Source organism: Ptychodera flava, chromosome 14 (genome assembly GCF_041260155.1).
Source record: "Ptychodera flava strain L36383 chromosome 14, AS_Pfla_20210202, whole genome shotgun sequence".
NCBI lineage: Eukaryota > Metazoa > Hemichordata > Enteropneusta > Ptychoderidae > Ptychodera > Ptychodera flava.
This window is the reverse complement of record NC_091941.1, coordinates 35,294,697-35,307,964: the sequence shown is the minus strand read 5'-3', so window position 1 is coordinate 35,307,964 and position 13,268 is coordinate 35,294,697. Positions and strand designations below refer to the sequence as shown.

Sequence of the window (13,268 nt, the reverse complement as noted above, 5' to 3'; positions counted from 1 at the left end):
AACTATTATATATTGGCTAAAAATTAGACAGAAAGTATGGTTGTAATAGCAAGATTGGAAACAACTTTTCAAACCAATTCCAGCAGTGTACAATATTTAGATCAAGTTAGTCGTTCGTGCTGAAATAAAAGTTATACAGGCGAGTCATGGGAATACTTTGCTTTGCATATAAATGTGATCATCACAAAACATTTGGGTTTTTTAACAACGTAATCGGACCAGCTACAAAACGAAAGTCCTTTTCTCCTTCAGGACTGTTTTCTGGCTCTAACAGACCAGTTGCAATGCCGCAATCACCTACAACCAACATCTCAAATTTCGCAAATATGTTGGATACGTCACCGACAGAAATAACTGCGTATTAGTAATTAATCAAAGAGTGTTAATTATGTATTCGTACAATTGACTATTTTTTATGTTACTGAAAATCTCCATCGGGTGTAATTGAAAAAGGTAAGCATATCAGTGATTTATATATAGGAACCGAATTTAAATGTATGAGTGAACTCTGGTATGCGTTTTTATTCTACTAGCACTATACTATGTTCGTAATCATAATATGTGACTTGTCGTGAATCGCGGCAGAAAGGATAAAAAGGAAGGAAAAAGCAATATGTTGTCTACTAAATCTGTTGACTTGGCTTGCTACAGGAGTAGCTTGCAAAATTAATGAATTTTGATCATGGAAAATTCAACAATGAGTCCAGATTTACCTGTAATTCAGTCCCAGGATTAAGGTTACGTTGTGACTTATTGTCATTTTGATATACTGACGTTGTAATTAACGAAGTTTTGATAATCGGTCATGTCGAAAACTTTTTTCAAAGTCCTCCCAGCTTAGAAAGTGTGTCGATAAAGACATTCACATTTGTGTTGTATCTTCAATTCATCCTGCAGGAATACTTCTCAATTAGTTCGCATTTCCTAAATTGATGAAATTCGATTCCTGATGTCTGAGTAATATCACGAAAGCAGTATACTCCATATATATGTAACTCTGATGGTGTAATTGATTGATCATAAAAAAAAAAATACAACACACATTTATATTCAGGTAGTCTCCATTTGTTAATACTTTATCGGTTGATTGATACATTATTGTTTGACTTGATGCATTATCAGTTGATTGGAATCTTTATTCTTTGACTTGGCTTCGTTACTGGTTGATTTGATACGTCATCGGTTGATTTGGTACGTTATTGTTCATTTGGCTACATTATGGGTTGATTGATACGCTATCGATCGATCTATCTATCTATCCGTCGATAGATCTTTCGATCCATCGATCGACATATATATATAAATATATATACAAACATACATATATATAGATATATATATAAATATATATACAAACATACATATATATAGATCGTTCTATCAATTGATCAATTCATTCCATCATTCAATCGATAGAAAGATCGATTGATAGATCAATGCATCTATTGATCTATCGATTGATCGATGGATTGATCGATTGATCGATGGATTGATCGATTGATCGAGGATAGATCTATCGCCATGAATTTATTCCCATGAATCACTTGATCCAATACGTTATCAGTTGATTTGATACATTATCGGTAAATTTGTTGATACGTTATCGGTAAGGAAAAATTACTACGTTATCGGTAAATTTGTACTACGTTATCGGATTTGTAACGTTATCGTTAGTTACTACGTTATCGGTTGGAACAGGCCCTCCGCCCTATTTCCCTGCAAACAGGTACAGCCATTTCCGGTAGACGGGTAAAACTCTAAAACAAAGTTACTTTAAATTGTCAGAAAAACTAGAGCATCGCTTAGGTAGGATCTCATACCGTAGAATACGGCGAAAATTAGACATTAATTACTTGAACTTCGACTCGAAAGTGGACTTGTAATAACTGTTTATCAATGTAAAGGTAGTTTGCATAATGTTCAGTCTTATTGGTGTCATGCAGGTCTAAATTTTGCTGTCATTTTTCAATCGGTGAAGTGTTCCAGATTGCTTTTGGCAAGAACAGCTACATATGAATTAAATTCGATCATCATGCTTCTCTATTTGACTTCATATGCCTGTGTAGACCTCTGTAGATTGGATTTCATCCGATGCTTTCATTGTATACACACCGTCATGTAGACATTCAAATTCTCACAAACCATGGTGTGAATGTGCCTGATTCTGCTGGTGGAAACTAAAGGAAAAATGAAAAAAAAAAACCCTTTCAGCTTTGAATGCTTTTTGTTTATCAATCTGCACGAAGTCAAGTGATGTGCAGTGAAGTGGAGAAGAGCTGAGTATCTCAAAGGGTATGATCTTCTGGTATGACAGCGAAATTTGAATGTGAAACATATATCAGAGATTGTTTATCCACTTAAAGGCAGTGGCATGTCAAATTTATATGCTAGTACATTTAACTGAGACAAACATGTGTATTGGGGCGAGTAGATCCAGCGCAGTGAAGTCCAGTGCCATTACATATTTTTCTAGAACTGATGCATTGCCATTACCATTTCGAGATGAATTTCAAGCAATGCAGTCTCCATGGGGTCCATGTAAATTGGTCACATTATTTTTATCAAGCCGTGCAGACCTATACTATAGCAAGTACAATACAATACTGGCAATAATCTGATCTATATTGAAATAGGCCCTGACAAGCCTGAGAAGCAGCTGGGAATTTACCTGGACTGCCAGAACGACATGAACACGACATGAAGAAATATGCATACATGTATTAATGGTAGTTAAATGGACTCACTCGACTAGGGTATAATGACCTAATATAAAAATAATTAATCAACACGAAACATAAAACAAATCTCCTTCCACATTTGGACAATTTTTACCTTTTCAGTAAACTGGTCTTTGCAAGCCATGCGGATAGCTTCTGCAGTGGCTGGACTGTCCAGCCTGAATGTCCCTGTGAAGCCAGAATCAGTCCTGGCAGAAGCTATGGCATCCTTGATGGCAAAGAAAACTGATGTCGCCAAGATGAGCGGAGGCTCTCCAACAGCCTGAGTCCAAAACAAAAAACAAATTTTATGTACACCGTAGCAAGATTAATTTTTTGTTTTACATATATTTTTCAAAATCTGTTTTATTGTGAGCATCAAATCAATTAAAATTCATGTCACCTATATGTGATATTAAAGACCATAACAGACACAAAATATTGACACATACTATTGGCAGTCAATGACAAGGAAACCATCTGATGTTCGGAACTCACCTTAGAAGAGTGGATAGCTCTCTCATTGGAAGTGTTACCCAGCAAAGATACATTAAACACTGTTGGTACATCTCCAAATCCTGGAATTTTGTACATACCAGGACCTCTGGTCAGCAAGACACCATTGGGAGTCCAGCGATGATCCTCGGTTGTGAAAAGTCCATAACCTTGCACAAACGCTCCTTCAATCTGGGGATGAAACATCGGGTCATGGAATTGAAACTGAATTCTATAAATGTTTCAACACTTTGTCTTCGGATAGAAATAATAATTTTAAAAAAAATTGTTTCGGAAAAAGTTTCGGAAAAATTAGAATGAGCTTCAGCAAATGAGAAGATTGACAATATGCAGTTCTGTTGTGTGTTCTATCCAAACTAAACACTCTAATGAGTCACTTCTTTTTATCTATTATATTATAAACAGAACTTGTGTGTGCCGCACAAAAATGTTAATGTAAAATATAGGCAACTGTCTTAATTGGATGAACTTCCATGTCCAGTTTTCCCACACTTTTACCTGTCCAATATCGATGGCCGGGTTGAGACTTTCACCAAGGTCCATTACGATATCTGCTCGAAGGATACGATGATCACCTGTGAGGCAATCAATTTCTACTTCAGTGCATGCAGCACCATTTGTGAAATAATTAAATGGATTTCCAGATTTGGTCTCCCAATCGTATCCCAGATCTGGTGTCCTGTAAAAATCCAATATACAATAAAGCTGATGAGGAAGTCTATGTTATACTCAAGCTGTGTGTGATGAAGATGAATTACATGATACATATTTGGTATATGTCCAAAATAAGAAATTGTACATTTTATTAAATATTCAGAAAACTAATTAAAAAGTAATATCAATGACTGTGAAGATTTTTAAATGAAAACATATTCATTTACTTGCATATATTTAGGCTGTATTTAAAAAGAAAAGTCCATTGTACTGTGCTGAATCGTTTGTTTTTGCTCACAATTTGCTGTGCTTAAGGCAGACAAAGAAAAATAACACGATTGGAACTATTTTGGGATAATTGGATCTTCATATTTTTCAAATTTCTTAAAAGTCTTAGGCGCTCTATAGCTGAATGTCTCAATATTACAAATTGCTCATAAAAACAAGTGTGTAAAGTAAAACGAAAAACAGATTAGCTTACATTTGCAGATTTTAAAAACATTACTTCACCATCCAATTATTCTAAATTAGTTCCAATCGTGTAAATTTAACTTGTAAGAAACTTTGGAAAAACGGCAAAAAATTTGCTTTTGGCAAATTTTTTCTATATCAACCAATAGCTAAAGCCTCTGGTATGTAAGACATTGTAGCTGATGCTTCATCATCAGTTTACTGAAACAGCTCTGTACGCCCTGTGCTCGTGAAAAACACAAAGGCAATGCTACATATGGTATACGACCGTTTAATTGTGGATTGATTGATGGCAGTCAACCAAAGTTTTTGCTGAAGTCGTTTAACAGACAGATATGGACTACCTAAAATTGTCTCCCCTATACCGTTGTACTTTAAGGCGATACCGAAGGATTCATAGCGCGCGTTTCTTGCTATCGCTGGCAACGTTCCATATACGCACTTTTGCACGTGCAAAATCTTACCGTTCCGTTGTTTTCTATGGATTTTCGACTCTAGTATTTTGAAAATGCTCAAAATCTTTCAACTCTCTCAATTGTTAACAAATTTAGCTGACTTTTGGTAGGATTATTGAAGTCATACATGAGAAGGTAGATAAGCATGCGTTTCTAACCATTTATGAGATATCGCCATAAACCCTTTAAAATTTCACAAAATGACAGAGTAGATATTTTCCAGTTCAAACATCATTTGTACTTGAACAGATAATCTAATCCATGCTTGGGGCTCTAAACAGGTATCTCATGTGTTACCTTCAGAATTTTTTGGAAAATTTCGTGCAAATTTGTAGGAGCTGAAACGTTTTAAAATATAGCTGTGAAAATTTGTATATGTGTGACGTCACTGACAAATCGCGCGACAAACCTGCGACTTTTGGAATCGTATGGTTCTGTAAATCTTTGTTATGCAAAGAAAACCATGAAAGCTTTGCATTTCGATTGATTTTGGAAATTACTCTTAACAATCGTTGCTTAGCAATATGAATCCTTTGGTATCGCCTTAATGAAGATGAAAATATGAGTTCACATGAAATAAAGAATACTGTATGGACTTATGTCCAAATAAGGACAAAATGGCAGATTAAAGCTCAAAATTTGTCTTTGTGATGATGCATTATGTACTATTTTTGTTTCGTTATAGGAGAGTAAAGACAAAAATATAGTTTTGTACCGGAGGCTCAGACAAATAAAATGACTACATTCACAAATAGTACCATATGTACCAGTGTACAATTTAACAATATGAATTATTGAGGATTGAGATTATACAGTTTGGAATTACTTCAACAGTGATGGGAAAGAAGGGAACTTGAAGATGTCCACAATGTTGGTGTATTTCTGATCTTAAAATGAATTTTAAATCACTTTACTCACTTGTAAAAACCTGTAGATGATAGACTTACTCTATCCACATATGCAGTCATGACCTGAATGTCAATAGATAAGTGTAAGGACATGATAAGGAACCAGTAGTGTCAGATTTATCTCAATAAACTCTTGTGAACATGTGACACTGAACTACATTGTGATTGAAATCACTTTTCCATTTGGTACTATTACTTTAGCTTGTTTACTGTTTTATTTGCAGAGTCTCACCACTGGAAACACAGGTGCCGCCAACTTAGCAGTTCGTGCGAAAAGGTGTTCGTGCAAAGTTTTTCAGCGGGCGGGCAATTTCAAAACTAATCAGCGGGAGGGGAGAAAATATCGATATTTACTGCGGGCGGGGAAGAAATGTCATTACTTTCAGCAGGCGGGGAGAAAATTTTTGACTGTGGGCACCAGAAATACGTAGAGGGAGGGAAAGCGGCGTTCTTGATAGAACTTGAGGAGAAATCAAGCGCCTAACTTAGATGGGAGCAATGTTCTAAGGTATACTGCTAGCTGCTCGTGCGGTTTTGCGTTGTTCTGAGTTGCCTAGTGGGCAACTAGTTGGCAATGGGGAATTTCAGTAGTGGGGAGAGGGCAGCGGGGAGCTTGAATTGTTGTGGGGAGTGGGGAGCGGGCAGACTGTAGATACCGGAGGGCAGTGGGCATCAAAATTCAGTGGGAGGGCACATTTTCAGTGTATACCAGTGGGAGGGCAGTTACGAACAGCTCTCACTTTCCCCTCCAAATTTTAGGTCAGGGTCAAAAATAAGAAAATCGGTATATCAGCCTTCAAAACATGTTTTGTGATGATTTTGCGAAATTCATGAAATTTACCAGTTGGCGGCACCTGGAAACACAATGAAATAGACACACATGAAATGCATTTTGGATAGCAAAAGAACACAAAATGGGTGAGTTGAGTGAAACGGGCTGGTAACATGAGATGATCGGATGTTTTGTCAATGTTTTTCAACAACTAATTATTTCCTCTTGTCAGAATGCAGTTATATATTAGTCAACCATGAATTTGTAGACAAATTTTGAACTGATTTGTCTAGCCTTTAAAATGTGTGCTCGAGTTTGCGTATGATATTATTTGGAAGTGATCTAAGAATTAATTACAGTCTTCTTCAAAATCTGTATTGTACATGTACGACTTTTGCTAACCTGAATTGTTTAGTGTCTTGCGTTTCTATGGTAGACCATAACATCTGCTATCAGGTTCTGATTACTTTTTGTTGTTACTGCATCACGTCTTCCGACATCATCAAATCTCATAAATGTTCAATATCACTAGAATTCATGTAAAACCTGCCAGTCTATGGTATTTCGTTTGAAGCAGGTAGTGCACACACTAGCGTAAATGTGACCTTCTAAGTATAAAGTTTGCATATGACCAGTATCTCTTACTAAGCCAAGTAAAGTTGTGTTTCCTAACTGCCATTCTATGTTTTCAACTGACGTACAGTACATTTAATTATTTCATTGAACATGGCATACCAGTGTGAAACACAACCGCAGCAAAAGGCTTACCCAGTCTTCCCACGATCCTTTTGGGTTGGAAATAGTGTATGGTTCTAGTCTCTCTCTGAGGGTTTCACATGCAATCTGTAGAACAACAAAAACATTCGATGAATTATATTACTGGTCAGCTGAGGTACATTCACTTGTTAAACATTTGCTAAATAAACACCATGCCCGGTCCATAGCGTTTTAATTGGTCGAGCTGAACCACGTGACAGCCCACAAGTTCACTGTAATGGTTTGTCTTCATGCCCGTGAATATGGATAATATCGTAAACACAGTAACTTTACGGCTACAACGAAAATTGAGATTTGTACAAAGATCATAGTCAACCACAAAATAAAATGGAGCATATGTGGGCCAAGCTTAGACGCTTTTTTTTTTCAAAAAATCTCCGGATTTGCAAATTTTTTGCAGAGCGCGCACTACTCACTGACAGGTTCTGGGGCCCCGTTACCGTTCGCACGGGAAATTTTCGTAAATTTTGACGGTTTTTGGGGTTCGTTGATAATATAATTGAAATAACGGACTCCGCGCTGACCATTAACGTTTATTTATGGGCGCGGGCGAGAGGAAAGCCAAATTAACGGGCTCGGCAAGCCTCGCCAGTTAATTTTTGGCTTTCCTCTCGCCCTTGCCCATAAATAAACGTTAATGGTCAGCGCGTCGCCCGTTATTTTTATGATATACATGAATAAAGACTGTAAAAATGTATAACTGTGCACCACATCTTGCAGACATGTTTGTATTCATATGAAGCTCAGTTCATGCAGTCTCTTCATACTTCTGGGTCTGAAGGAGCTGCAAAATGTTTTATAACACAAGAGATATATCGATGATCTGATTGACCTGAATAATCCTGGCATTTTTAATTAGCGCCATTATATCTATCCAGATGAATTAGAAATAAATAAAATAAAAATTCTTGTTATCAATTTTAAATGGTTATAAACACTGTCCTCATTTGGTATACAGCAGTGTAGAAGGAACAACATTATGTGAAAAGCTACTGATATTTTTGTAGTTTTAGGCTGGTAGAGCCAGCTTAACGTTAACAGGTTCCCTGTTGTTCTACCATTGGTATCCGAAATTCTAAATTCATGTATCATGGTACAAATGTTGTTAAAAAATTGTTCTCACTAGGTGAAAGACCTCATTTAAAATACACTTTTTATAAGCAATCTTTGAAAAAACACGCAGAATCTTCATGATGAATTCGAGCAATATATCTGACAAACAATTAATTCCTTTGCTGTGACATAATGTCTTATCAGAGTATATAACTTGTGGATCATGAGAACATCACACAAAAGTATGTCACTCCACAAATCATTAAGTCATACAGCAGTCCATAAAAAATTGTAATTTGTTGATCACTGGGAAAGAACAGTCCAATGTAGCTGTGTAATCTTTTCTCAGAGGTTGTACCATGAATAATTCATCTTTATAACTTTAAACCCAGCTGTGAATAATGTAAGTTTATGCAAACATAAATACGAGCAATCAAGTTGAGTAATAACCTGCATGTACTGTAAGTAGGGAGCTGCTAGCTACATTTATTCAACAGTCTACCCTTGCTTTACACTCTCTTGCTTTAGAGTATGAGTTGTGAACCATGTCAACATGGTCATCAGCTCATGCTGGGACACAAACAATGACAACCTAGATAAATGCAGTCGACCAACAATTTAATTGTTCATTGCGCTCTTCGAGGGCTTGACGTTCTATTTTCTGTAACAATACAGCTCTCTCCTGCATCAGTTATCTTTCTTTTTCCTGCAACCCGGCGAGCTCTGTGGCAACTTTGGGTTGGCATGGCGTTGCTGAACCTGTTGTGCTGTCTTAGCCAATTTGTATGACTGAACCGGTACATTTTGGGCCTGGTTGTAACCCGGATTGACGATGTCCCTTTACAGGGTTGTTTGTAACCGGAGCATATTGGAGTGCAAAGTTCAGATGTTCTGTATCAGAATTTTCGGGGAGCATGTAGCGGAGGCTGTGTCAGGATGTGACATATTAGTTTTTGAGCTAATGTAAGGCAATCTGCCGGATAATGTCCGAAGAAAAGTCTGAACTGTAAAAACTTTACAATGCCATCATCAAAAGTGAAGAACGCCCAACATGATTCCAAGGCACGGGAAAGCAAATATTAGCCAAGTGGGGGCCCAAGTTATACCCAAGCAGTTGAGTTCAAATGTGTAATGAATGGACAAGTATGGCGTGGAGGTAAGTTGCACCATGCCTGTAGATCATAACAGGCTTCACTATTAAGTACATCTGGCACTGCAGTTACCTTTATAGTGAGGTTAAAATAGTTGGGAAGTGCAAAGGTCAGCACCATGGTGACAGCTCATTTTAGACCACCGTACTTGTACACAAACAAATATAACATTAATTGGAGATAAGGAAGTCAGAAACTAATTGGGAAACTAAACAGATTTCCTGATTAATTCACTTTACATCACTTTACTTTGGTCATTCTCTGTAGATTTGATATTTTTAACCATAAGCAAGCATCTCCAGGGGACGTAATTAAGGTGTTTCTACAATTATTATTTGTGAATTCAAAGCGATGGTTACCATCCATATGTTAACTCTACCTGGAAAGCAACAATTTTTTGAATTTCAGAAAAATAAGATGTTGATAACTTAACTGATTGTTGATAAGCTTAAGAATGAGCCCCGACAAGTGGCGCACAAAAAATATCATAAAAGTTGGAGAGTCCGCTTATCTGTCCCCGATGTGCATTCTATGTTCACCAATAAATCATATGAGATATTAAACCCATAATTACCTTGACTGCTTCACCATATAAATCGGATGAGGCACTGGCAGCGGTGGGGGACGTGTTTGGCACAGTGTTGGTGCTGGTCTCACTGATAAAGATCTTACGTGTAGGTATCTTCAGAGCTCTGCTTGCCACCTGGATCATCTTGGTGTGCAGACCCTGGCCCATCTCAGTGCCGCCATGAGTAATTAGTACAGAGCCATCATCATATATGTGAACCAGGGCTCCAGCCTGTTGAGTCAGAGAAAGAGAATGATAACGGACACTCTTCTACTCTCTTATGAAACTGATGCATGCGGTGAAAAAATGTAGAACAATACATTATTTTGTAGGTCATATTTTTGACATCTCTTGTGTAGTGTTAAATAAAAGTCCCATAATCACGTGCACACATTTTTAAGAAGAGTACAATGTAGCTGTAGGTTAATATTGTCATCATGCCATTGTCAATAACCCAGCATCTGTCATCGATTGTCAATGTATATGATGAGAAACCAGTACCATGATCAATATTCCAAACTCTTCGAACTATGGTTATATCTATCTATCTATCTATCTATCTATCTATCTATCTATCTATCTATCTATCTGTCTATGTATCTATCTATCTATCTATGTATCTATGTATCTATCTATCTATCTATCTATCTATCTATCTATATATATATATATATATATATATATATATATAAGTGTCCTAAGATGTAAGTATTGTCCACTGTTTTAAATATCACCTGTTTAAGCTGTATTTTTAGAGTCGGATATTTTGGTACGTCATTTCTATGTGGTGTGCACTATCACCTTTCCTACACTTTAATATGCAAATATTATTGCAAGAATAAATGAGCTTTGACGTTGTTTGAAACAATACACACTTTGACAATTCGTCTTCTGGCTTAAGTGGGATTAGGCCTACTCCCACGAAACGTCGGTGAAAGAAATGTTATCTAAATGAAGAGCTTTGTGTCCTGAGTTGGTGCGTCTTGACCTGCTTTGTTATACACTATAACACCAAAGTGTATATATATATATATATATATATATATATATATATATATATATATATATATATATATATATATATATATATATATATATATATATATATATAATGTAGGGCTGACACAAGGATGTGTCTTAGTTGTCTCTCAGTTCAAAATGAGCTCCATAAGTATTTAAAAGTTACATTTGCTGTTTCTATTATTTTCACTATGATATAGACAAAACTGAACATAATATCCACGGAACCTTCAGAAGCAATTCAAATACAACTTTTTGAGGGGTGTAAAATTACTGTTCGGGTTAGTTTTATGGTAAACATAGTTTAAGGTTTGCTGAAATCAACCCGTACCCTGTTCTGTTGACTAAATAGATTCCGAGGGGAGCAATCGACAGAAATGTAACCTAAAAGTGCGCGCTTGTGTTAATGTTTTGATATTTGTATGTGCTGTCATTTTGCCACACTTTGGCAACGCCCTCAGCGGGGTCATGGTCGATGCGTTGTGACGTCGCAAAGCTGTTCATTTACGTCCAATGCCGTCATTTACCTATGTCCCGTATCTGCTATAACCCATACACGGTAGCTTTCCGTTTCTAACAAATAGACTCTCCCGCTAGCGCTATCTCCCGCAGAGAATTGCTCGACCCAAAGAATTCTGCAAGCGCCGCCTTCTTTGTTAAACTCAAGACTTGTCCTGATTAAAATCCATTCTGGACTTCTACCCCGGGAAGATCTTGCCCATGACATATCCAATGCGTCACTATCACAGTCACTTTTGATTCACTACATAATAGCGGTTGTGTGGTATACATTTATTGTACTTTATGATCACCATCCAAATGGGAATATGATTTCATTAACCAGGCTTACCTGCAAATTTTCAAGCCCCCCCCCCCCCCCCCACCAAACTATTATATTGCCGCATATTATTAGGAATGCATGCAGAGTAAAAATGAACATGGTTTGCGTAGTTCTCCACGTAGATGCCCGACGTCAGCAGATTGTAGAGCCATATACATGCAAGCGACCTTACGGCCGATATAGCTCCGCTGTGTTTATGTAGAGAATAACTATTTTGACACATGTTGATAAAAAAGTGGAAATCTTTGATAGCTCATTTCAGGGGCCAGAAAAACGTTGTTAAAATAGCAGCGAAACTACACAATTGAAGATTTCATCATAATTTGAATATATCACATTGGATCATCCCTCAGAACATGCAACCAAAGCTATCTGACGGGTAGTTTTTTGAGAATGAAATTTTCTGACCAAAAATGGCAAAAATTGCCCCAAAAAATTACTGATTTCACCATAATTTCAATATATAATGTATTAGAATAATCCCTTGGAACCTGTATACCAAATATCAAAGCTATCAGATTTGCGGTTTTTGAGAAACAAATTTTTTGACCAAAAATGGCAAAATTTGCCCTAAAATTCAGGTTGCAGATTTCATCATTATTTCAATATATCACATTGAGTTCATCTGTAGAGACCAGCATATCGAATTTCAAAGCAATCAGATAAGTAGTTTTGAAGAAACACATTTTTAGACCAAAAATGGAAAAAAATTGCCCCTAAAATACAAAACTGCAGATTTCATCATAATTTCAATAAATATCATTTACTTCATCTGTAGGAACCTGTATTCAAAATTCCAAAGCTATCAGATGAGTAGTTTTTGAGAAACACATTATTTGACCAAAAATGGCAAAAATTGCCTTAAAAATGCAAATTTGCATATTTCTGCACAATGTGAACAAATTTGTAATAGATCATCGCTGGGGACCTATGTATCAAATATCAAAGTCATCTGACCGGTAGTTTTGAAGAAGAAGATTTTTAAAGATCTTTTGACCAAAAACCACAAAACTTGCCTTAAAAATACAAATAGGCATATTTCACCATATGTTCTTATTTAGATAATAAGATGTCATGTTCCACACTATTGAATACTTTAGAAAAATCTATAAACATACCAAGAGACGGGTTACCACTATCTACATTATCTAACAAACACTGTACGAGACTTATTAGTGTGTTTCTCCCTAAAACCATACTGATGCTCATACAGAATGTTGTGTTTGTTTAAATAATTTACAATGTACGTGTTTACAATATTTTCTAAGAGTTTACTCAGAACGGGTAAAATATATATAGGCCTATAGTTACCAATGTCATTAACATTTCCTTTTTGTACAAAGGCAATATACGTGCAGCCTTCAT

The 13,268-nt window shown here is 36.5% G+C and overlaps 1 protein-coding gene across 1 annotated transcript in view; it reads right to left on the bottom strand.

Moving 5' to 3' along the window:
• Nucleotides 1-1,810: 1,810 nt before the first annotated feature.
• The window catches only part of LOC139148840 (xanthine dehydrogenase/oxidase-like), a 60,181-nt gene continuing 48,723 nt past the window's right edge, over nt 1,811-13,268 (bottom strand). The window contains exons 27-33 of the mRNA XM_070720269.1: nt 10,049-10,273; nt 7,262-7,336; nt 5,732-5,784; nt 3,732-3,912; nt 3,216-3,404; nt 2,833-3,000; nt 1,811-2,177 (exon numbers count right to left, since the gene is read on the bottom strand). Of these exons, the coding sequence (XP_070576370.1) occupies nt 2,127-2,177; nt 2,833-3,000; nt 3,216-3,404; nt 3,732-3,912; nt 5,732-5,784; nt 7,262-7,336; nt 10,049-10,273 (942 nt within the window). The 3' untranslated portion in view covers nt 1,811-2,126. The remainder of the gene's footprint in view (nt 2,178-2,832; nt 3,001-3,215; nt 3,405-3,731; nt 3,913-5,731; nt 5,785-7,261; nt 7,337-10,048; nt 10,274-13,268) is intronic.